The sequence below is a fragment of the Ochotona curzoniae genome, unplaced genomic scaffold (genome assembly GCF_017591425.1).
Source record: "Ochotona curzoniae isolate NIBS_2020 unplaced genomic scaffold, NIBS_Ocur_1.0 contig_883, whole genome shotgun sequence".
NCBI lineage: Eukaryota > Metazoa > Chordata > Mammalia > Lagomorpha > Ochotonidae > Ochotona > Ochotona curzoniae.
The window spans coordinates 31,474,895-31,500,466 of record NW_024466599.1 but is presented as its reverse complement, the minus strand read 5'-3'; the positions used below and the strand labels follow the sequence as shown (position 1 = coordinate 31,500,466).

General features: G+C 43.2%; 2 protein-coding genes and 1 non-coding gene across 13 annotated transcripts in view; 1 reads left to right on the top strand and 2 right to left on the bottom strand.

Annotated features, from left to right (window-relative positions):
• The window catches only part of SLC3A1 (solute carrier family 3 member 1), a 28,038-nt gene extending 20,285 nt beyond the window's left edge, over positions 1-7,753 (bottom strand). Inside the window, exons 1-3 of the mRNA XM_040993171.1 lie at positions 7,348-7,753; positions 882-1,061; positions 622-776 (exon numbers count right to left, since the gene is read on the bottom strand). Of these exons, the coding sequence (XP_040849105.1) occupies positions 622-776; positions 882-1,061; positions 7,348-7,753 (741 nt within the window). The remainder of the gene's footprint in view (positions 1-621; positions 777-881; positions 1,062-7,347) is intronic.
• Positions 930-25,572, bottom strand: part of PPM1B (protein phosphatase, Mg2+/Mn2+ dependent 1B) — an 84,280-nt gene continuing 59,637 nt past the window's right edge. Inside the window, exons 8-11 of one of the 11 annotated variants that reach the window (XM_040993176.1) lie at positions 23,573-23,642; positions 16,224-16,282; positions 12,547-12,619; positions 930-1,061 (exon numbers count right to left, since the gene is read on the bottom strand). In XM_040993176.1, the coding sequence (XP_040849110.1) occupies positions 12,550-12,619; positions 16,224-16,282; positions 23,573-23,642 (199 nt within the window). In that variant the 3' untranslated portion in view covers positions 930-1,061; positions 12,547-12,549. Of the gene's footprint in view, positions 1,062-7,697; positions 7,778-12,546; positions 12,620-14,067; positions 14,134-16,223; positions 16,283-18,181; positions 18,248-18,340; positions 18,365-23,572; positions 23,643-25,572 lie in introns of those variants that run through there. The other 10 variants (XM_040993175.1, XM_040993177.1, XM_040993178.1 and 7 more) reach the window with 10 other exon arrangements.
• Positions 17,775-17,858, top strand: LOC121165483. Its single transcript, XR_005885264.1, has one exon. It is a non-coding gene; the product is annotated as a small nucleolar RNA MBII-202 (small nucleolar RNA).

Sequence of the window (25,572 nt, the reverse complement as noted above, 5' to 3'; positions counted from 1 at the left end):
AGCATGTCGAAGCGTTTACGGAGAAAGCCAAGACAAAAGGAGGGACTGAAATGGGAAGAGAGAGCCCAGACAGAACGGGTGCACAGCGATCCGAGAAGCAGCAAGGCAGAACCAGCGCAAGATCTGGCCCGGGAGACAAGTAAAGATGCAAATGAAACCCACAATGCCTACTCCAATCTAAGTTCAGGCACATGATGCATAGTTTCTCAGAAGTGTGACTTATGTAGTAGCTTATCCTAAAAGGACCAACATTAAAGTAAACATTAAGTAAAAGGTACTAACATCCTATTTAACTAACATTCAGCTTAGGTTTGGATGGACTCATCAGAATAATAGCAAATCAGTTACTAAACTCACAAGGTGGGGAGCCAAAGATGGCTGAGACAGAAAGTAAGGGAAGAGGGGGCAGTGAAGTGCATGGGTTTTAGTTTGTCAAACAATAAAATCAGAAGCCTCAATGTCATTCAGGAAACTTTTTCAATGTCCCTAGGAAACATTTTTCTTTTCCCTTAAACCAAATCCATTGACAATTTTCCCCAAAGGGGATTTTTATAAATAACGAGTTAAACCACTGCAGACCTCCTTACTTCTTCTTTGTAAATGAGGCAGCTCGGTACTTACCCAGTTGTTGGGTGGAATGGTCTCCCCGTTCTCCCGGACACAGTCGTGCCAGATGTAATAATCTGTGTACTTCCCAGTTCGTGTCCGACTCAGCTGGAACCAAGTGTGCCGATCGCTGGTGTGATTCGGTATGAAGTCCATGATTAGTTTTAAACCTAAGGTGTGAAAGAACATCCCAAATAATAGCAAAGATTAGATTTGAGTACTCCATGACAGTGAGCGGGAAGAACACTTTAAACAAGCACCGGAAGTGGGCTTACCTTTATCATGGATGGCTGCAAGCAGATTCTCAAAATCTTCCATTGTTCCAAACATAGGATCAATTTCTCGGAAATCTTCAACACCATATCTAAAATCTTTAAGGGCTGATTTATAAAACGAAGTAATCCAAATGGTTTTTATGTTTAAAGCTGTGATATAGTCCAGTTTATTTTGAATACCTAAAGAAAAATTCAAGGCTATAATATAAATATATCTAACTATGTTTGCTTTTGTTGAAGAGATAAAAAAAAATGATCAAAACTAGGAACCACGGGTCCTTGGGCGTTTGGTAGGTGCTAGGTCTGTGAATCCTGGGGCGGGGGTCCAGGGGTGCCTGGGACACCTGCCCCAGGCCATTGGGCCCACCTGCAAGAACTGATCCTCCTCAGAAGACCGAGTAGTGGACGGCTGGCCCAGATTCACACAGAGGATCCGGCAGTCCACTGGGGCCTTCAGAAGACATCTGCTACCACAGCAGAGGAAGGAGAACAGAACAGATTGAACAACTACCACAGCACAACAATGACAGCAAATATTTGGGTGAATGGAAACTCCAAGGTGAACTATGTCAGCCAATGTGGGCCCAGCAAGATAGCCTAGTGGCTAAAGTCCTTGCCTTTCACATGCCAGGATGTTCCTATATGGGTGCTGGTTCTAATCCCAGTGCCCCCACTTCCTATCCAGCTCCTTGCTTGTGCCTGAGAAAGCAGTCAAGGATGGCCCAAAGCCTTGGATGCTGCACCCGTGTGGGAGGCCTGGAAGAGGCTCCTGGCTTCGAATCAGCTCAGCTCTGACCATTGCGGCTGCTTGGGGAGTGAATCATTGGATAAAAGATCTTCCTCTCTGTCTCTCTTCCTCTCTATATATCTGCCTTTCCAATAAAAATAAAATATATCTCAAAAAACAAAACAAAACAAAAAAACCAAAAAAGAAAGTGTTCCCTCATCCTTGGATCAGCGAGATCAACAATACTTCAAAACTTGGAGTGCACACCACATGAGGACCCTGGGTCAATGCTGGGTGACCACTCCCAAGCCCTGCATATTGAGGCGCTTGAGAGGCTGAGTGTGGCTTTTCCCCTTGTCTTCCCTGCTTCTCTCCAGATAAAGCAAAAAGAAACGGAAAACTTAAACAATGGTCACACTCACTTTTCGCTGACCCTGGATCCTTCCCACCCTGTTAAACTATGTAAACATCATCTAAAATAAAAACTGAAAACAACAGCAGCAAAAACCTAGGGGCCAGTGTTGTGGCACAGTCTGTTCAGCCACTGATTGCCACGCCAGCTTCCTGAGTCAGAGTGTCCAACTCCCTGGATCACACCTGTGAAGACAGAAGTTGCACTAGTATTTGGGCCCCCATTACCCATGTGGGAGACCAGCACAGAGTTCCTGGCTCCTGGCTTCCACCTGATGCAGCACTAGTGCCTTGCCCTTCTGGGGAATGAGCCAGATTCTCTCTTCTTACTCTCTCCCTCTCTCACACTGTTTCTGACCCTCCACCTCTTCATGTCACTCTGCCTTCCAAATAAATCTTTTTAAAAATCAAAATATGTGTATTCAAGGCATAAATATTTGGGATTTTTAAATACTTATTTATTTTTATTATAAAGGCATATTTACAGAGAGGAGAAAAAAAGATCTTCTTTGCCGGTTCACTCCCCAAACATCTGCAACAGCCAGAGCTGAGCCATCCATAGCTAGCAGCCAGGAATTAGGAGTTTCCCCTGGATCTCCCACAAGGGTATAGGGTCCCAAGGCTTTAGGCCATCCTCGACTGCTTTCCCAGGCCACAGGGAGGGAGCTAGATGGGAAGTGGTGCAGCTGTGACTTAAACTGGTGCCCAGCTGGGATCCTGGCACCTGTAAGGCCAGGATTTAGCCACTAGGCCATTGCTCTGGGCCTAGAATTTTCTTAATTGTGTAGAATTGAAATAGCAAGGTCTGGTTCTACAAATGACATCAAATAAACTCTAGCAATAGTCTTTGATCTTCAACATAGCCGCATGAACTCACGGGAGTTTGGAGTGGCTAAGATCATATCATAGTCCTGCTAACGTGCACTGGGAGCAACAGCTCAGCAGTGCATCCTCACAGCCTGTGAGCCTTGAACTGAGTTCTCAGCTCTCAGCTTTGGCCTGGCTGTTGCAGACATTTGGGGGATGAGCCAGCAGATGGGAGCTCCATCAGACAAACAATTTTTCAAATTTGTAATTTATACTTTGCATTTAAGACCAAGATCACATTATTTTATTCTATACATTGGTTTTGAGCACCTGATCTAGGCAAGGTGTTACGCTAAGTGCCAAGAAACTAAGAAGCATAGCGCAGGACCCTGAATGGTCACAAGGTCTAACTTGTACCAGCTAGCATCCTAGTGACAATGAGATTATCATGTGTGCTGAGCGAACACCTGCAATGTGACCAGTCAGTAAGGGTAAGTCACACGCCAGCCTCTGAAGATCTCGCACAAAAAGATGAACTGTAAACCATATCATTTAGATGTTTATACTGATTATATGTTAAAATGATACACTGAATAGTTCGAATTAAAGACACATTCTTAAAATGAATTTTCCTCATTTCCATTTCACTTCTTTAAAATGTGGCTATTAGAAAACTCATAACTGTATATATAGCTCACATCGTATTTCCTTTGGATGATGCCAGTCTAGCACATGTCAAAGAGCAGCAGTGGGATGCTGTCCAGAGAAGGTTAAAAGCTTTGGAAGAACAGCACAAAGTATTTGAAGGACCAGTATGCTAGCCCTTGACTCCCTGGAGCAGAGGGAGCAGAGAATGGACAAGGACAAAGTCACAGGAAGTTGTGGGCAAGTGGAGGTCAAGGTGAAGGGTGTGGAGGCCGAGCAAAGCAGAGGAGCCCCGCAAACAACACCTGCTGAGATAAGAGCCCTGCAGGCTGCACCTGGCGCAAGGGCCAGAGAGGGAGGAGCGCGATGACCCGAGGGCATGTTGGCCTTGACACTCTCTCTCTCATTTCCAGACTGTCTGTAAACGACCTTTTCTCTTTTACTTTCACACAGCGGAAGCCAGGAATTGATAAAGAGAATCTGAGATTGTGTAAGAATAGATCATGGAAGTCAAACCCTTTGTCCTAGGGACCTTGTAGGATAACTGGCAAACCCAGTTGCTTCCAGTTCAGAGTCCTAAGTGCAACTCAAAAACTATTCAAGCTCTGGTAACTTCCTGTGTGATCAAAATGTGGCTTTGTGGACCCTGGCAGAGGCCACCAGACAGATGAGTGGCCACTGAGAGCAGGCCTCCAAGTCCTTTGACAATGAGCTCCAGGCTGTCACCTGAGGCTTTTACTCTCTTCCCCCACAGGCGTGCCATGACATCTCACGGCAACAGCAGGCCCATAGAAGGGTTTGGTGTAAGCTAGTACAGCAAGAGGTAGCTTTTAAGAACAGATACAGGGGCCAGCATCATGCATGGTACAGTAGGATAAGCTTCTGCCTGAGGTGCCAGCAACCCATATGGGTCCCAGTTTGTATCCTAGCTGCTCCACTTCCCATCCAGCGCCCTGCTTGTGGCCTGGGAAAGCAGTGAAGGATGGCCCAAAACCTTGGGACCCTGCACACAGAGGTAGCTCCTGGCTCCTGGCTTTGATTGACTCAACTCTGGACATTGTGGCCATTTGGGGAGTGAACCAGTGAACGCCAGACCACTCTATTTCTCCTCTATAACTCCTAATTCCAGGGGGAAAAAATCTTTAGAAATAATTCTAAAATAAAAAGAACAGATAGAGAAGCTAACAAAACAAAAGGGCCAGGCAGACTCAATGTAAACAAGGGACCGACATCACACTTTAGGGAACAGGGGCAATTACTGAAATCTGGGGTAGCTTTTCTCTGACAACCACCTGCTGCTCATGACCGGACACAGTCTTTGGTTCTATCTAGAGGGAGATAATGAATGCAGAACCAAGAAGTGGCACGCGTATCTCTGTCTTTATTCAGTCAGCATTCACCTTTGCTAATCAGTTTCTGTGTACAGACAGTAGATGCTGGGGACACATGGTGGGGGAGGCAGGAAGTGCCTCAGATGGGACTAGGCAGCTTCAGAGAGCACAGCAAACACAGGCCAGAACCTGGGGCCAGGGACATCCCTGCTGTGATGTGGGAGATTAAAGATTAATGGAATCAGTGTTCCAGCTGCACCTTGAAGGACAGCCAAAAGGGCTTCAACCAGTGAGGACGCAGAGGTTGCTAAAGGGGTCAACAACAGGAATGTGAAAGAGTCTTTGGTTAGGGAATTGGAGGTTACTCCTGTAACATGTCCTACTTCCCACATGATACCATCCTGGTTTATTTTCTTCAGTTATCACTGTAAAAAAACTTAAAAAGTTCATATTTGTTTTTTGCCTATTAGGATGACCACACCAACCATCCTGCCCAGCACAGATCCAGTGATCTCTACTCTACAGTCTGGCTTACTTTGACTCTTTGAGAGGTGCCTGGGGACAGGCCAGCAGGCTGAAGTTGAGACACCTACAGCCAGCTCCCGGGGTGGCGGGGGAGGGGGTTGAACTAAGGCTTCTGACACCAGCTTCCTCCCAACACAGAACCTGGTAGGCAGCCGTGACAACTCAAAGACCTGGGTTCCAGCCACCCACGAGCGAGGTCTGCACAGTGTCTTGGCTCCAAGATTGAGCCCTACCCAGCCTTGGTCTTGGTGAACATCCTGGGACTGAGTCAGCACATAAGACTCCTTTCTCTGCCTTCTCTGTTTCTCTGGCTCTCATATTGAAAAAACAAACATTTAAAGTGTTTCTATTGCAGTAACAAATTACAACGGTGGTCTACATATAACACCTCAAGATTTATTTTTATTACACTCAGATATACAGAGAGGAGGAGAGACAGAGAGGAAGATCTTCCATCTGATGATTCACTCCCCAAGTGAACACAATGGCTGGTGCTACTCCAATCCGAAGCCAGGAGCCAGGAATCTCCTCCAGGTCTCCCATACAGGTGCAGGGTCCCAAAGCTTTGGGCCATCCGCAACTGCTTTCCCAGGCCACAAGCAGGGAGCTGGATGGAAAGTGGGGGCACCGGATCAGAACTTGCACCCATATGGGATCCCAGCATGTTCAAGGCAAGGACTTTAGATGCTAGGCCACGGTGCCAGGCCCTAGCTTAACTTTTAAAACATGTTTTTTCACTTCTATTTTTCTACATAGGCATTATTTTAAACACTCCTTTAAAAACTTTTGTTTATTTGTTTATTTGGTTTATGTGAAGGCAGAGCCATAGAGAGGTGGGGAACAGGGAGACAGATCTTCCATTCATTGATTCATTTTCCAAATTTCCATAATACCCAGGGCTTGGCCAGGCCAAAAATCTAGGATCTTTTTCCAGATCTTCCATGTGGGGGACAGGAACTCAAGCCATCGGGTCATCCTCTGCTGCTTTCCCAGATGCATCAGCAAGGAGCTGGATGGGAAGTTGGGCAGCCAGGACCCAGAACTGAGCCATGCATAAGGGCTGGCAGTGCTGCAGGCAGGGGCAATGGCCCCCTTGTTTAAAGTCTTCTTTCATGTGGAGACCAACACACTGATCTACTTTATGGTTTCTTCCCTTCATTTCTCAGGTTTTAAACTTTAAGACTCAGGCCTGGCTCAATGGCATAGGGGTTAAGGTCCTTTAAAGCGCCAGGATCCCATATGGGCGTCACTTTTAATCCTGGTAACTCTACTTCTCATCCAGTAGCTTGTGGCCTGGGAAAGCAGTCGAGGACGGCCCAGAGCTTTGGGACCCTGCACCAGTACAGGAGACCCAGAAGAGATCCTGGGTCCTGGCTTTGGATCAATTCAGCTCCAGCCATAATGGCTGCTTGGGGAGTGAACCACTGGTCAGAAGAACTTCCTCTCTGTCTCTCCTCCTCTCTGTATATCTGCCTTTACAATAAAAATAAATAAATCTTTAAAAAAAATAAAATAATAAACTTTAAGACTCAGTCAATACCATTTAAAGGTATTACTTAATGTTTACTATCATATTATTTTCTACCTTTTTCATTAAGAAACTCTTAGTCAAACTGTCAAATAAGCCACCTCCAATTCTGCGAAAGGAATCCTCAGCAGCCCCCTGGAGATATACAACCACAAAGCACAGAGAGGCAGGAATGTGATGTTAGGAGGAAAGCCACTCCAGGTTAAGCATTTGGAACTTCTGAGCAAACAAGCAGATGTGTTTGGTGGGCAATAAATTAAACAACTCTTCCAGCTCAGAGTCCCTCAGCAAATATCCTTTCATCAAGTAAGAGAACTGCTGGATGCTGCTGAGCTGATGTTTATTTTAACATCATAAACATGGAGAAACTTGGCTTGTCGCTCAGTCTGGAATGTGCTTACCACACAACACAGGCATAATCTGGTTTCAAGGCATGAGAGAACCATAAATCACCCTCATCCATGCTTCTCCAGAACTCCCTCCCGCACGCACCTTTCAGGTCTCCGTTCCCGTCTTGGTCACTGTCCTTGAACGATCTCGGGTAGATCTGATATATGGGCCCCGCCTGCCACCAATCGAGACACTTCGGGGAGATGGCAATGATGGCGATGGTGGCCCCAACAAGCACAAATACAGAAGCCACGACGAGCCAGAAGAGGATCTCCCGGGGCACCCGGTAGCGGGCCTGGCCTGAGAACTGAAATAGCACCTCCTTGGGCATCCCTGCATAGGGCTGGATCTTCTTGGTGTCCAGTTCCTCAGAGCCAAGGATGTTCACCGTGCTGCCTGGATCCAGGTCCTGTTCTGGAATGTCCTCATTTTGGACGAAGCCATTGTTTGTCTGGCATCCTTTCACATTCATCCTGATGGAGTCTCTCTTGTTTGCTTCTTCAGCCATATCTCACCTGCTAGAGCCTTCTGCCTTTGTGCCAAGAGGAAAGAGAAGTGGCTTGCTGAGCGCTTTGTCTTGTTAATGAGCACTGCAAGGTTTATAAATAAACCTGGCTGGACAAAGTCCAGCCAACTAAGAAAGGGTAAAGGTACAGGGGGTTTGCGCCTTGAGACAGAGTAACTGACAGAGTAGGATTTTGTCCCAGAGATGGGCAGAAGCAAAGAGGAGGGAAGAGAAGAGGGAAAAGGAGGGAAGAGAAAGAGGAGGTAGGGTTTCATTGAAATTTCAGATGATACTAAGATGAATACCCCAATGTTCTCGGTATTTTTATCTGTACTAATCAAATGTGAAAACAATTCAAGTGTCCAAGACTGATGGATGAACATATAAACTATGGAGCATAGAAACAATATCTGGCCTTAAAAAGGAACAAAATTGATTTTTAAAAATTTTTGAAAAGTAAAATGAATGAGAGAGAGAGAGAGAGAGAAAGAGAGAGAGAGAGAGAGAGAGAGAGAGAGAGAGAACGAACCAGGGAGAGGAGACAGAGAAATCATCCACTCATTTTCTTCACTCTACATGAATGCAACAGCCAGATTTGGGCCCAGCCAAAACCAGGTACCAGAATCTCCTCCCTGGTCTCACGTGAGCGTTAGGGGCTCAAGAATGAGGTCATCTGCTGCTGCCTTCGTGGGTGCTTTAGCAGGGAGCAGGAGCAGAAGCAGTTACAACTACGACTCAAAACAGCACTCTGCTGGGTGATGCTGGCATTACCAGTGGCAGCAATCTGACACACTACAACAAAGGCCCCAGGAATTCAATTTTGATAAGTAATACAACACAAATAAACCTTGAGAGCTAAAGGAAATCAGCTGCACAAAATGATTAACACTGAAGAGGTAGGCGCACTGTCTCGACTAGTCTTCCACCTCCAAGGGCGGCAACCCATACCGATGCCAGTTTGTATCCTGGCTGCTCCACTTCCCATCCAGCTCCTTGCAAGTGGCCTGGGAAAGCAGTAGAGGATGGCCCAAGGCCTTAGGACCCTGCACCCATGTTGGAGACCTGGAAGAATCTCCTGATTTCTGATTGACTCAGCTCTGGCCATTGTAGGCATTTGTGGAGTGAACCAACAGACGAAGATCTTTCACTCTGTATCTCCTCTCTGTAAATCTGCCTTTCCAATAAAAAAGAAATGAATTTATTTTTTTTATTAAAGAATGACAAACACTGGGCTTGGTGCAGTACCCTAGTGACTAAAGTACTCACCTTGCATGTGCCAGGTTGATCCCATATGGGCGCCAGTTCTAATCCTGGCAGCTCCACTTCCCATGCAGCTCCCTGCTTGTGGTCTGGGAAAGTAGTTGAGGACAGACCCTGCACCCGTGTGGGAGACCTGGAAGAAGCTTCTGGCTCCTGGCTCCTGATCAGCTCAGCTCTGGCCATTTAGGCCACTTGAGGAGTGAACCACCAGATGGAAGATCTTCCTCTCTGTCTCTCCTCCTCTGTGTGTATCTGCCTTTCCAACAAAAATATATTTAAAAAAAATGACAAATACTGCATGATTTCATTTATGAGGCACCTAGAATGATCAAATTCCTAGACATAAAAAGTAGAGAGGTGAAGATGGGTTGGGAAGGGGGAGGCTAATGGGGCAACACTGAGTCTCAGGTTCTCTGTTTCTGACTCAGCTCTCTACCAACACAGTCGAGAAGCAGACGATTAAGAACAAAGGCTTAGGTTCTTGCCACCCATGTGGGGAACTTGCACAGTTCATAGTTTCTGGTTCCTGGCCTGGGTAGATGGCTGAAAATTTCAGTTTGGAATGATGGAAGACTTCTGCAAAGTAAGGGATGGGTGTACAATACTATGGGTGTACAATATTATGTGGACATAATATTGCTGAACCGTAAAAACAGAAATGGCCAAAGTGAGAAATGTTGTGAATATTTTGCCAAAGTTATTAAACAAATCTTTAAAATTTTCTTTTTAGCTAAGTACCAGGAAAAGAAACAGATCCTGAATTCTGCAAGAAGAAAAAGCCTTTTTCAATTTCTAAGGCCTCTTGACTTCCTACAGATCTAGAGACAGGGAACCATTGCTACTGGAGGTATTTTTTATTTTTTTTAAAGATTTATTTTTATTATTTTTATTTATTGGAAAGGCGGATGGATATACAGACAGGAGAGACAGAGAGGAAGATCTTCCATCCGATGATTCACTCCCCAAGTGAGCGCAATGGCCGATGCTATGCCGATCCGAAGCCAGGAGCCTCTTCCAAGTCTCCCACACGGGTGCAGGGTCCCAAAGCTTTGGGCCGTCCTCAACTGCTTTCCCGGGCCACAGGCAGGGAGCTGGAAGGGAAGCGGGGCCGCCGGGATAGAACCGACGCCCATATGGGATCCTGGGCATGCAAGGGGAGGACCTTAACCACTTGCGCCACCGCACTGGGCCCCTGGAGGTATTTTTTAAACTGATTTATTTGAAAGACAGAATGACAGATACACACAAATATCACACTCCCATGTTCTGCTCCATTCCCTAAACACAAACAACAGCAGGGGCCAGGCCAAGTAATTTGACAATGTATATTATAAATGCTAACATATCATGGCCAGAGCAATGGCTCGACCAGCTAACCTTCCACCTCCAAGCATGGCATCCAATGTGGGCGTTGGTTTGTGTCCTTGCTGCTCCACTTCCAATCTGACTCCATGGTTGTAGCCTGGGACAAAGGAGGAAGATGGCCCAAAGCTTTGGGACCCTGTATCTGTGTGGAAGACCAAAAATAACTTCTGGCTCCTGGCTACAGATTGGTTTAGCTCCATTGCAGTCATTTGGGGAGTGAATCAGAAATGGAAGATTTTTCTGTCTCTCCTCTTCGTAAATCTACTTTTCTAATTAAAATAAATGAATCTTTATATACTAACATGTTTCTTGGTAACACAGTGACGCTACAGACCCCTCCATATTATAATGCAAAAATTCCCAAGAGTTGATATTAAAGAAGATAAAAAATCAATTAAGTGATCAAAAATAAATTCCAAAAAAAGAGAAACATGTAAGAGAATTTAAAACATGGGAAAATAACATTTCACATCAGTAAAAGGTATTTTAGTAAGTGCTGTAGGACAACTGGTTACTTATTTACAAAATAAAGCCACATAGCTTACATCATTCCTTACACTAAATTCAAAGTGAATCAAAATTAAAATTAGAAAACTGTAAAAACAAAAGAAATTCTGATATTTTGAAAAGACAAATGTGAGCAAAAGAAAAAGAAAAGATTTAAAAAATCGTCCTGGAGGGCCCAGGGCAGTGACCTACTGGCTGAAGTCCTCGTCTTGAATGTGCTGGAATCCCATAATCCCACGTGTGCGCCGGTTCTAACTGCGGCATGCTTCCCATCCAGCTCCCTGCCTGTGGTCTGGGAGAGCAGTCAAGGATGGACCGAAGCCTTGGGACCCTGCACCTGCATGGGAGACCCAGAAGAAGCTCCTAGCTCCTAGCTTTGGATCAGCTCAGCTCTACCTGTTGTGGTCACTTGGGGATTGAATCATTAGAAAGAAATCTTAAAAAAAAACCCAAAAACCAAAAAATTGTCCTGGAAAGTTTCCCTAAATATAAAAATATAATACCTAGATCTCATTCCAAGAAATAAAAAACAGATGAGCCCACCTAGAAAAATGCAAATGATCAACTAAAGGGATATTTTATACTACATATGACAATGTAACTTCAATAATAAAGAAATTAATATCACAAATGAACACTTAAAAAAATAAGAGTCAACATTATGGTGCAGTTGATTCAAGCCATTGTCTGCAGTGCTGGTATCTACAAGAGTTGAACCTGGGAGCAAGATGGGCTAAACTGGGTAGACTGTAATACCTGCTCGTTTGCACGAAAGTCAGGTCTGAAATCAGGATTGTCCAGGCAGTTGCAACTACTGATATGTATGTGGACTGGTGCAGGGTGTAGACTGAACCCAAAACTATATTATACAGCTTTATAGACAGCAAGGTTTGAGAACTTCTGAAGTGAGGTATCTTCCAAGATCAGACGAGATCACGCATTCAGGATGATATGGCCATAGACACAAGTGAGTATCTTAAATTGCTCCCCAACTAGACCACTGTGCTAGATTCTTAGCCTCAGATAAAATTAAGACATATGGTCCAATCCCAGAGCACATGCTGTAGGACTGGGCCACCTCAGTTGTTGACCCTCTGTGCAAGAATGGAGAACATATCAGATGAATATAAGACAGCCAGTTCATTCAACCCAATAGATTTAAAGTACCTCATCAAAAGATGGCAAGAAGGACAGGCCAGGCTCTACAACAACCACATAAGTCTGTGGGCACTAGGTAGACATGGAGCACAAACAGGCCTTAGAAAGAATTCCTCATCTCTGGTGTAATTTAGTCGACAATTATCAGAAAAAAGACCACTCAATTAGCACTCTTGAAACATTCTTCCTCACAACTGGGACCACACAGGTGATGTCAAACAAACGTCTGCATCCATGGATACTGATGCAGTGAGTGGCACACTTTTACCCTGCCTCCCCACTCTGCACAGACACAGTGGGAAAACTGAAACATGTATCTCACCCACCTTCCCCCAGACCCAATGTTATCCATCCTAACTGGAGGCCTATATGGGTATGCAACCCCCTAACCTTTGCAATAAATATTACAATAATTTCCAAAAAGTTATTTTTCAACTGTTATCATAGTATATGGAAATGCATTTTTGTACTGTCCTATGTCTGGCAAAGAAATGTAATCAACTCACCTATTAGTTCCAGCAACTCTTTTCTCCATTCTTCATTTTAATGTAGACAATACAGTCATCTGCCAACAAAGAACTTGATTTTTCCCTTGTCAATTAAAAAAAGTGCTTGGGCCCCTGCGTCATTTGAGAGACTCAGACCAAAGTCCTCACTCATAGTTTCCCATCAGCCCAGCACTGGCCATTGCAGCTATTTGGGGAATAAACCATTGAACAGAAGATCTCTCTGTCCCTCTAACCCTGCCTTACAAATGAATTAATCTTTTTTAAAAAGATTTATTTATTTTTTATTGCAAAGTCAGATACACAGAGAGAAGGAGAGACAGAGAGGAAAATCTTCCGTCTGATGATTCACTCCCCAAGTGACTGCAACGGCCGGAGCTGAGCCAATCTGAAGCCAGGAACTTCTCCCAATTTCCCACGTGGGTGCAGGGTCCCAAGGCTTTGGGCCATCCTTGACTGCTCTCCCAGGTCACAAGCAGGAACCTGGATGGGAAGTGGGGCTGCCAGGATTAGAACTGGTGCCAATATGGGATACTGGTGCGTTCAAGGAGAGGACTTGAGCTGCTACACCATTGTGCTGGGCCCAACAAATAAATCTTTTCACACGCACACACAAGAAATAAATTTCAACACTGTGTAAAGCATAACCACAGCCATGTGACATACTGATGCACACATTAGTGTACATGTGTTAGATTTTCAACTAATGATTAGCTACAGAGCAAGAAAAAAAGAAAAAGAAAAGAATCTACAGGCTCTGATTTATGTTATCCTGACTCAGTCTATCAAGCTTCTGTGCCTGGTGCAATAAAAAGGAGGGGGAAACCGTACATATTTTAACAAGGTAATTTCATTTCCAAAATCTCAAGGGAACTATGTAAGAAAGAGCTCTGATACAGTAGGCTAAGCCTCCACCTCTGGCACCAGCATTCCATAGGGGTGTCAGTTTGAGTTCTGGCTGCTTCACTCCCAATCCAACTCTCTGCTTATGGCTGTAAGGAGCAACTTGAACAAGGACCCCTAAGAATGACCCCCACCATCCCAGACCCTGTGCCGCCTTGAATACCTTCTTACTCTGTACTACCTTAAATCCCCTAGGTCTCAGTCCCCTTAAGGTCCACTCACCTAAGGGTTTAGCAGTGCTCTCTGCCAATCCCTGTGCATTATGACCCCGTGCCTGATGGTCCTGCATCAGCAACCTCCTGAGGCATTTATCCCTGGTGTCCACCACCACCTACAGCAACATCTGCCAATCCTGACCCTGAATGCCCACCCTTGAGGCTGTAAAGGTGCCTCTTCCCTTTGTTCTCTCCCTGCTCTGTTTCTGCTCCACCTTTCCCTCTACCCTGTGGCTGCCTCCCCACGCACAATAAAGGACCTCTTGTATGGTTGACTTGCCCTTGGCATCTTGAGTTTATGGAGAAACAGCTCAAGTTCTTGGGATCTTGCATTCCTGTGGGAGATTCAGAGAAAGCTCCTGGTTTCTGGCTTCAGAACAGCCCAGTTCCAGCTGATACATACACTTGGGGAGTGAACCAGCGGATGGGGCATATCTTGCTTTCTCTATCTCTCGTCTGTATGACATGCCTTTAAAACATAAATAAAATTTTTTAAAGAAAGAATGGGACAAAAATGTGGTCTAAAGACACTACAGTGATATTTATATTAATGCTAAACTAGCTAAATAAATGTACATCCATGTAACAGAATGTTAGCTCTTGGACATATTTTCAGACATTGTTGTTAAAAGATCTGTTTATTATTAAAAAGGCAGATTTACAGAGAGAAGCAGAGAGAAAGATTTAATCCCCCTCTCAAATTGTGGGAGATCACCCCTGGATCTTTGCCTGCCCAGCCTATGTGGGAGGTCATAGATACATGGGACACTGTGTACCTGGTGGAAGCCCCTAAAAAAGTTTCAGCTATCAGAGACCTCAACCCGACCTGTTCATTGGTCATACAGGCAAGGGCAGTGAGCTGCATCCCAGTCTCTCTTCTCTGTCCTTGGACAAGCTGTGCTGGGACTTCCTTGTTAAGCAACTCTGAGAAGTCAAATGCAACCACAGCCTACTTACCAGCCACACATGGCGAACATGACCTGAGCCATACCTGCCAGCCATGTGTGTTGTATGTGACATGACTGGGGGGGGTCCAGAGAAATTGACATGCAAACTAGCCAATTACATGTCACTGTTGGGTGGGAGGACTGTCAGAAAACACCCTTTTGCTTTTCCCTCTCTTAAGTCTATATAAGTTACGCTTGCACCACAATAAATGGACAGGCTCAATTAGACTGTCTCTGGCAGTTCCTGAGGCCACAGACCACACTTCACCTCATCCTCCTCAGTGATTTCAGGGGCTTGCTGGCAGTAAAACCCCCAAGACCAAATGGCTGATTTACCCCTCCAAATGGCTACAACACCTGGAGGTAAGCTAATCCACAGCCAGGAGCTTCTTCCAGGTCTCCCAAAAGAGTCATACTCTTCTGCTTTCTTAGAACATTAGCAGGAGGCTGGCGCTTTCAGGGCACAGATTAGCCAACTGAATCACCACACTGGCCACTCTCAAAAATTTTTTTTGTAACGATGCAGATAAAACTAGATTGTAGAATGAGAAAATGCAAAATACAGATATTGTCCTGAATATGAAACAATTTCATGTATCTTCTATTTTTTTGGAAAGAATTATTTTTATTGGAAAGGCAGATTCATAGATACAAAGATCTGTCCACTGGTTCACTCCTCAGGTGCCTACAATGGGTGGAGCTGAGCCAATACAAATCCAGGAGCTTCCTTTGGGCCTCCCATTTGGGTGCAGGATCCTAAGGTTTTAGGCCATCCTCTACTTCTTTCCCAGGGCACAAACAGGGAGCTGGATGGAAAGCATAGCAGTTGAAACTTGAGACTTGAAAGCAAACCTAAAAAGGATCCTGGCAGACGCAAGATAAGGATTTAGCCACCAGGCTATTGTGCCATGTTCCCATGAATCTGTATTTGTTTTAAATCATTTTTTTTTTAAAGATTTTTCATCCGAAAGTCAGATTTACAAAGAGAAGAGGCAAAGAGAAAGATCTTCCATCCACTGGCTCACTCCTTAAGTAGCTTGGGGATGGGATAAGGGAAATCCTAGGGTCTGTGGAGTTGTATCATAAGATTATAGCAACAAAAAAATAGAAAAAAGAAATATTAAAAAAGTTATATTAAAAAGTATGTTTAAAGTGTTTATCTCCAGTTTTTGGGATTATAATACTCATACTGTTCTTTAATTTTCTAAAAATTTTCTATAATAAACATGTATTGCTCTATCACTGGAAAAGCATTATGTTAGGATCCTAGGTCGAGAATCTGTCTGGCACTTCCTGGGCAACTTGTGCACTTCATCCACATATACATATGTATCATGTATTTATCTGCAAGAGTTACAGAAAGAGGAGGACAGAGAGGAAGAGATTTTCCTTCGTTTGGTTCATTCCCCAGATGGCAGCAATGTCAGTGCTGAGCCTAGTCAAGACCAGGGACTTCTGCCAGATCTCCCTTGAATGTGGCAGAAGCTAAAGCATTTGGGTCAGTTTCCGCTGCTTTTCCCAGGCCAAGAGTAGGGTGCTGAATCAAAGTGGAACAGCTAGGAATCAAACCAGGGCCCATTTGTAATGCAGGTGTGGAAGTGTGTAGCTTTACCTCCATGTCCAAAGATTGCATGTTTTGGGGTAAGGTGACCCTTCGTATGAACAGACAACTTCAAATTCGTAACCCTTCACATTACTAAATAACCTGGTGAAAAGAAAGAAAACAAATTAGCAAATATCACCTTCCAAGAGGTGTAAAGGAAATACTGGTTACAGAAAGCTGAACGCTGTACTGTTAAAAGTTGTGCATATCAACAAGAAACAAAAGCACTAGCAAATTCTGAGAGCTGATTCCCATCATCAGAACAAAGACTCCTTGATGAAGCAGTTCAGTACGCTTAAATCCCAAGGGAGTTACACAATCACAACCAAAGGGAGACAAGGGGAGGCCAGCACTGTGGCACAGCAGGCCAAGCAACAGCCTGTGTCCTAGCTGCTTTACCTCTGATCCAGCTGCCTGCTAATGAGCCTGTGAAAGCAGGGGAAGACGGCCCAAGTGTGAGAGACCTAGATGAGAGATTGGGTTCATGGGGTTGGCCAGGGCCAGGACACTGCAGCCATTTGTGTTAACTTTGTCTTTTTAAACACATAAAACTCTTTTTATAATGTGATAATTCTTATTTTAAAAAAGACAAAAGTGGATGGAATATAATTGAGATTCCTTACCTGATAAGCTTCGGAGCTTTTGGATTCTGGGACACTTGTATATTACTCATTACTCATACAATGAGCTGTCTTGGGGATAGGGCCCAAATCTAAACATGAAATTCATTTCAGTTTCATATTCACCATTTAACCATAGCTTGCAGCTAATTTTATGTAACACTGTTAACAATTTTGTGCATGTACCCAACTGGTTCACAGAGGTTGCACAGAAAGTGAGATTCAAGCTCTGCCTTCATGATTTGCTGAGTGACCTTAGATCAATCTGCCAGTGTTTGAAGACTCCATTAGCTCATCTGTAAAAGTTAGGTTGTGATTTCAGAGTTAATGTTATAGAGTTGATGATAAAGTGCTTTTAAAACTATGTGGGCCCAGCTTGGTAGCCTAGAGGCTAAAGTCCTCATCTTGCATGCACTGGGATTTCATATGGGAGCTTGGTCATGTCCTGGCTGCTCCACTTCCCTTCCCATCCAGCTCTTTGCTGGTAGCCTGGAAGGCAGCTGAGGACAGCCCAAAGTCTTGGGACCTGCACCTGTGTGGGAGACCTGGAAGAAGCTCCTGGTTTCTGACTGGCTTACTTCCAGCCATTGTGGCCACGTGGGGAGTAAAGCAACAGATAGAAAAATCTGCCTCTCCACTCTATAAAAAAAACAACAACCTGACTTTCCAATAAAAATAAATAAATCTTTAATAAAAAATCATTTGAAGCACAAAATGAGATATAACTGGAAAAGAAAAATTTATATAATTAGTGAAGTCAAAGGAGAATAGTTAAACATGGTTTTGCTTAAACTATCCTGAAATATTTTGGTAATCAAAAGAAACATACTTTTGCCAAGAAATGGAAACAGAATGTGAAAATGTAATCTCACTAGAAATCTTCCTATCCATCACATTAATTAATGTGAATTAATGCAAACAGAAAATCAACAGCCAGGTGTGATGACTGTCTTGGGAATCACTGTACCACGTTGATGAAAGCACGTTTGAACCCTTTTCCACCTCACCGTTGAGCCAGGCCCATGTAAGGTTCTATGCATTTGTTGGGGCACAGGTGGGGACATCCAGAACAAGGTGGCATTGGCTTATCCATGAAACCAAGGTGACAGAACAAGTCCACCAAGTCCCCGCAGGCCAACGGGCAGCAACTCCAGAAGGACCACTCTAAGCTCATCCTCTTCCTTTGTAAGCCCTCAGAACCCAAGTTAGGTGACAGCTCTGCTGAAGAACTAGGGTTGGCCCCCCAGCTGACAGGGTCATTGATGTCTATCTGGAACATGTGTAAGGAGAAGACCGGGGTCATTACTGAGGGACAGAAGAACTTCAAGGCTTTTGTCAGTCTCCACATGGCCTGAGCAATGCTCAGCTTTTGGTATCTGGGCAAAAAGAGCCCAGGAAGTTGCAGAACAGGACCTGCAGAAGCGAAAAATAAGGTTTTGTTGGGGACTTACGTAACAAATTCACAGTCCTGCCAGGAAAAAGTCAATAGCCAAGTCCCACTCAGTAAGACACAAGAGATTATCAAATCATCTGTAATAGAAGGAAGAATGTTTTTTAAAGGTGGTGAAAAGTTGAATTAAAAGATTAGGTTTATTTTGGTACAAAAATTGCAGAGCATTTAATGTTTACATACCCATATAACAAATTAAATAAAAGTGCCTTCTTGATGGACTTCAATATTAAAGAACTGTGAGGTTACATTATTCATAACTGCATTGTTAGCCCAATGGTCTCTCTCTGTATCCAAGCTTTTTACTCACAACTTCCTAGTTCCTTTGTACACTGAGTCTGAGTGCGGCCATGGGATTTGCTTGCTTTGGCCAATGGGACAATGACTCACAAAAAAGCTCACAAAGTGCTTGTGCTTCTCTGTCCCTCTCCGGGAGTTGTCACTGCTGTGAGAACATGCCCTGACCGGCCGGCTGGAGGATGTGGGAAGCAACAATGCCTCTTTCCTTGTGCAGTCTTCTTGACCAAAGATGCCAACACGTTGTATCACAATGCCTGCCCCTCATGCCCTTTTATTATCTCTCCTTCTTGCCCTTCCATGCACTACACCCTATCACCAGGCAACCACTACTTTATCAATGTAACCTGTACTTCCTAGAGTTTCATATGAAAGAACTGATATGGGATAGATTCTTTTTGTACTGATTTCTTTTATTCAGCTGGACTACCCTGAAGCTTACTCATTTTATGGGTTCCATCAATAATTATTTTTTATTAGCTAATAAACCTTTTATAGGGCTGTAGGTTTCTAGAAAATGCATAATTTCCATATAAAGACTTTTTTTCAACCACCAGTTTACCTTCCCATTAGCATCTTATATTTGTGTGGCACATTTGAGGAACAATGCTGTAAATGAATATTGGTATGTTAATTAACTAAAGCTCAAGTTTACAATGAAGTTCAGTGTGTTGTACCTTTTATGGTCATTAATGAATAGAATATGGCAATATGTATTCCACCATCACAGTATCATATAGTTTCACTGTCCCAGCACTCTTCCACGTTTCATCTGTCAATCCTTTCTTCATCTCAAACTGCTGGCCTCTAGTGAATGTCTTCATTGTCCATCTTTCCCAGAATGCTAGTTAGTTGCAATTACAGTATTAGCATTCTCAGCATGGCTTCTATCACTCAGCCATGTGCATTTAAGCTTCCTTCATGTCTGTAACTTGGTAGGACATTCCTTTTGCTGATATCTCAGTGTACAGTTAGACAAGCTCACCAATTCACTAACTTAAGGGCATGCTAGTTGTTTGATTCCACATTTTGGCAATGAAGAAGGAAGCTGTTATACACATGAGTTTTCAGCTCAATTAGGTAAGCATCAAAGAGCTTTATTCATGGATTACATGCAAGATTGTATGTGAATACGTAGGAAACCGCCAGGCCATCCCTTGAAGTGATTTATTCCAGATCCTTGCTGGCATTCAGTGTGGCCAATATTTTGGACACTGGCTACACTGATAGGAGCATAGCAGTAGCTCTTGCTCTTGCCTAGTTTATTCCTTTCTAATTCCGAAATGGTACTCATTTCAGGGATATATTATAGCATAGAAATAGATATTTGTGCAATTTTAATCTAGTTTTCCGTTATAGATAAAATTGATACTAAGCATGAAGTACAAACCTTTACATGGCTATAAATTCCTTTTCACTCAGGTAAACACCTCGCAGTGGGATGGCTAGATCATATGAGTAAGTGTATCATGGTCTTTTAAAACACTGTCACACTACTCTGGTAAATGGCAGTGCCATTTTGTATCACTTTCAGAGTGCATGATGTTCCTAGGTCACATTTGCTGTGTCAAGTCTGTTTTAGGACTCCAGAAGGTGCATGGGTAGTGGTTAGCTCATTTGGGTTTAACTTGTACTTCTCCAGTGTCTAACCAGGTTGAGCATATTTCCTGTGCTTATTTGTTATTTGTGTATCTTCCACTGCACACTGACACTAGCATAGAGTTTAGAGTTCCCTGGTCTACCGAGACTGCAGCATCTCCATCTAACCTACTATGGGCTTCTCCATAGTACACTAGCTTGGTCCCAACTGAGACGGAAACAAGACAAACAGCAGTGTGAGACTTAGCTCATAAGTCACATAAAGCTTTTCACAGTATGTATCAAGAATAGTGTCTGAAAATTTTTTTCCATTGGAAAGGCAGATATACAAAGAGGAGACAGAAAGATCTCCATCTAATGGTTCACTCTTGAAGTGGCTGCCAAGACTGGAGCTAAGCCACTTTGAAGCCAAAAGCTGCTTTTGGGTCTCCTACAAGGGATGCAGGGTCCCAAGGCTTTGGGCCATCCTCGACTGCTTCCCCAGGCCACAAGCAGGGAGCTGGATGGGAAGTGCAGTCGCTAAGATACCAACCAATGTCCATACTGGATTCTGGTAGATGCACGATGAGGATTTAGCCACCAGCCATCTTGCTGGCCCAAGCATAGTGTCAACTCGTGAAGGGACTAGGAAATTACAAAATGTAGGATATGGATGCCAAAAATTGTTAACTCAACTATAATGAGGTCATTCTTGAGTGTACTATTTTCTTTTAAGATTTTTTTTTGGGGGGGGGGTGTTAGAGCAGATGCTATGGAATAGTAGGCTAAGCCTCTACTTTCAACAGCAGCATCCCATATGGGTACCTATTCATGTCCTAGCTGCTCCACTTCTGATCCAGCTCCCTGCTTTTGGGAAAGCAGCAGAGCATGGCTCAAGTCCTTGAATCCCTGCACCCACATGGTAGACAAGCAGCAGCTCCTGGCTTCTTCAGATCAGCTTAGTTTTGGCTGTTGTGGCCTTTGAGGAGTAAAGCAGCATATGGAAAAGCTGTCTTTCATTCTCTCTTTAGGAAAAAAAAAAACAAAAAAACAGTTTTGTTTTAAAGGCAGTTACAGTTGGAGGGAGGTAGAGGGTATGGACAGACGGGAACAGAGATCTTCCATCTATTGGTTTAATTCCTAAATGTCTTCAATAGCCAAGGCTGGGCCAGGCCAAAGCCAGGAGCTTAGAAATGCCTTCTGGTCTCCTACATGGTTTCCAGGGAACTAAATACTTAGGCCATCTTCCTCTTCCTTCCCATCCTCAATAGCAAGGACCCAAAACTGGCACTCTAATATAGGATGCCACAGTTGCAGGAAGGGGCTTAGTCCTGTGTTCTACATTCTGGCCCCAACTACATTATGATTAAAAAAAACTAAAACACATACTTCAAATGTACCACCTTACCCATTTTAAACTATACAGCTCAGTAGGATTAAGGATATTTTTGATTTGCAAGGCAATTTTGAAGTTGAATGCTCACTGAACAATGCCATTTCCCTCTTCTCCCAGTTCCTGTTAAGTTTCTTTGCAAGACTGTAATAACTGTAGGTACCCACAGGAGTGGAACTGTAATAGATTTGTCTCTCTGTGCCTGACTGTTTCACTTGATGTCTTTAAGACTTATGGCATATGACAAGCTTTCTTTCCTTTAATTCTAAGGCTGAGTAATTTCCCAGTGTATGTATTCATTACATTTAAAAAAAATTATTTATTGGAAAGTCAGATATACAGAGAGGAGGAGAAGAGACAGAGAGGAAGATCTTCCATCCAATGATTCACTCCCCAAGTGATCACAATGGCCGGTGCTACTCTGATCCAAAGCTAGGAGCCAGGAACTTCTTCCAGGTATCTCACACGGGTGCAGGGTCCCAAAGCTTTGGGCTGTCCTAGACTACTTTTCTAGGCCACAAGCAGGGAGCTGAATGGGAAGTGGAGCTGCCGGGATTAGGACCGGTGCCCATATGGGCGAGGACTTTAGCTGCTAGGCCATGGCGCCGGGCCCTATTCATTACATTTTATATATTATCTGTTGACATTGGTTTGCTTTTGGCTATTGTGAATATTGTTATGAATTTAGGTACATATTCAAATATCTTGATTTCACTTCTTCAAATATATTCCCAGAAGTGGGCTGCTCTAACATCTGCTCATTTTGTTAATTTTGGGGAGAGCTTTCAAATGCTGCCTATAGTTGCTGCATCATTTTACACTCCAAATCATGCACAAAGGTTTTGTTTTCTCCACATCCTGCTAATGCTTGTCACTTGTTTTTGATAGCAGCCTGATGGGTGGGAAATGGCAGCTCTTGGCAACTGACTTTTCTCTAATGATAAGGAATGTTGAACATGTTTTCACATGCCTTGTGACCATCTGAGACCATCTGGATTTATCTTTGGAGAAATCTCTACTCACACTGTGTAACTCAGTTTTTCTTTACTCCAGGGTTCTTGAAGGAGGCAACTAAGGAAGGAGGCTTTTGTTGACTGACAGACTGCAATTCAATATCTCAAGGTCAGGTGACCTGCTAGCCTGGTGTTTGGTGCAGCCAGCAATCACAAGGTGGGTGTGAGAATGATCACATGGTGAGCAAGGAAGCAGACACAAGCAGAAGCAGCTACCCTCCATGTAGCCTCATGTAACGTCACCATGAGCACTCACGAGGCTCCACCACAGCAACCTAGACCAATCACCTCCTAAAAACACCTTCCAGACGGTGCTGATAAGCTGGTCTGAGACACAAACATTAAATTCTGTCTTCTATAGTCAGGACTGTGTGATTTTTGAATGCTGAATAAATTCCTTGGTTCTACAGTCAGACCCAGAATTCCCGAGAGGCTTCACTGAATCCCCCTCTTTTTTCCTTACTGGAAATGCAGATAGAAAGAGGAGATCTTCCATCTGCTGATTTGCTCCCCAAGTGGCCACAACTGGCTGGAGCTGAGCCGATCCAAAGCCAGGAGCCACAAACTTTCTCTAGGTTTCACATGTTGGTACAGGATCCCAAGGCTTTGGGCTGTCTTTGACTGCTTTCCCAGGTCACAAACAGGGAGCTGGACAGGAAGTGGGGCTGCCAGGCCACGAACTGGTGACTACATGGGATCCTGGGATGCACAAGACAAGGACTTTAGCCACTAAGCTACCATGCCGGGCTCAACCCCTGACTTTTAATGAATATTCTCATGGCAAGGCTTAACACAAAACCAAGAGATACAGTTTTGGCTGCTGGGTCAGGGTTTCTGAAAACACTTATCAGGAACAAATGCCAACACAGCTAGAAGAAGATACAAAATGTATACCATTTCAAGGGACTTGCTTTACCTACTAGGCTTGTACCCAAAACCATTGCGCATGTCTCTTTTGCAAAGGGTTGTTTTGAGGATTAAATATAATAGCATAGAAAACTACATACCAGTACTAATCGGCTCCTCTCAGGAAAATGGCCAGCTTCTTCTTCAGCAAAGAGGTTTGTATTGCAAAGCCTATGTCATTGATAAAGGTTGTTATTAATATGATTACTACAATAAAATTACAATTAGTATTACGGCCATTTCTCATAGCAATGGAATTTTGTCACTATTTATTGAACTTAATAAACTTCTCAAATTATTCTTTACAAAATGAGAACAGTTTGCTTGGAAGTAAATTTTAAATTCCCATTTATCCTGAGAGTATTACATAATAGTAATCACTGAGTATAAACACTAAAACAGAAATATACCATATCATCTTTTTACATCTATTTTTTTTTAATAGATTTGCAAGGTTGGCATGGTGGTATAGCAGGTCAATCCTCCACCTAGGTGCTACTGGTCTGGTTCTGACTACCCCACTTCCCAGCTGACTCCCTGTTTATGGTCTGGGACAGCAGTGGAGGATGATTCAAGTCCTCGAGCTCCTGAACCCACATGGGAGACCAGGAAGAAGCTCTTGGCTTCTGGCTTCACACTGGCTCAGCTCTAACGACTGGTCATTTGTAGAGTGAACCAGCAGCTCAAAGACTGCTCACTCCCACTTCCTCTCTGTAATTCTGCTTTTTAAACCAACAATAAATAAATCTCTAAAAGAGGTGAAAAAATTCTGTTCATTATAAGTAAAGGAAGTATTAGCTCTTTAAGTTCTATCTAACGACAGTGCATTTCCTTAAATCATGACTACTCAACATTTGGAAGTCCTTAGTAATTCTTTGAAGCCAAGTAACTTTCTAAACATGGGGAATATCATCATAAATTTAACAAATTCTAGTCACAGATGTTAATTACTGTCCTTATCTATTCTTTATGACCAAGAACAGAAAACTATAGACCTGAGGCCTCTCTCTCTTTAAAACAACCTCCTGCTGTGGCAGGGGCTTTCTATAATATCTTTAACAAACCTTGCTTTGCTTACTAATAAAAAAAAAGGCAGAACTGTATCTTCAATAAGAATAGATTATCTTGAAACACTTAACAAAAAATAGTCCTATAAAAAAACAAAGACCTACTCTGAATTTTATAACTAAAGCATGTATTTATTAAGGTCAATAAAATAGAACAATGCAATTTTTAATTTGTTATAATAAATTAGGGGTAAGCAATACTGCACTGGGACCGCCTAAAGTATACTTTGATATCAACCAAAATAGCCATCTAATTTATGAAATATCCTTAAGCTATCTTAAAATCTTTGTAAATATTTTCATAATATCTATACACTCAAGATTTCTGCATACCAGTTAACCACACACTCTGGAATTGGCATACCCAATTTTCTGATCAGAAGTTTTTCTGATGAGTACTTTTATCATTCAGTGTTAGTTCAATTCATGGAAAATCCTATGTTATCTGACTAAACACTTTGTCGTAAATCATGCATTTGTCTTGGGAGGCATCTATGATCTATATTTGGCTTAGCAAACTTCAGCACAGGTCAAATCCAGGCCACCAAACATATTTTTGGTATATAAAGTTATATTGGAACAGTTACTTTCATTCATTTCTTTGACAACAGAATTGAGGGGGACCATATGGTCCTCAAAACCTGAAAAAAAAAAAAAAAACCACCAAAATCTAAAATATGTACTCTCTAGCTTTTTACAAAGTTTACTGATCTCTGATCTAAAGAATAACAAGCAATGAACGTGTGTTAACGGATCCCTAAACAAACAAACAAACAAACAAAATAAACCTTTTCACTCCAAAAGCCTCAAAGGCATTAATATGCTCTAAAGGCATACAACAATGAAGTGTATTTAGCATTGGCAATGTTATATTAGTGAGGATGCCATGCAAGAGATCAAAAGAAATCAACTGTACAGATCACCTACCACTAGATTTCAGTTTAATCACTTCTATATATTCAACTTAGTCTTTTTGAATAGGTCTGATTCCTGGGTGAAGGCAGCGGAGATCACAAAACATCTTGATCAGTTTC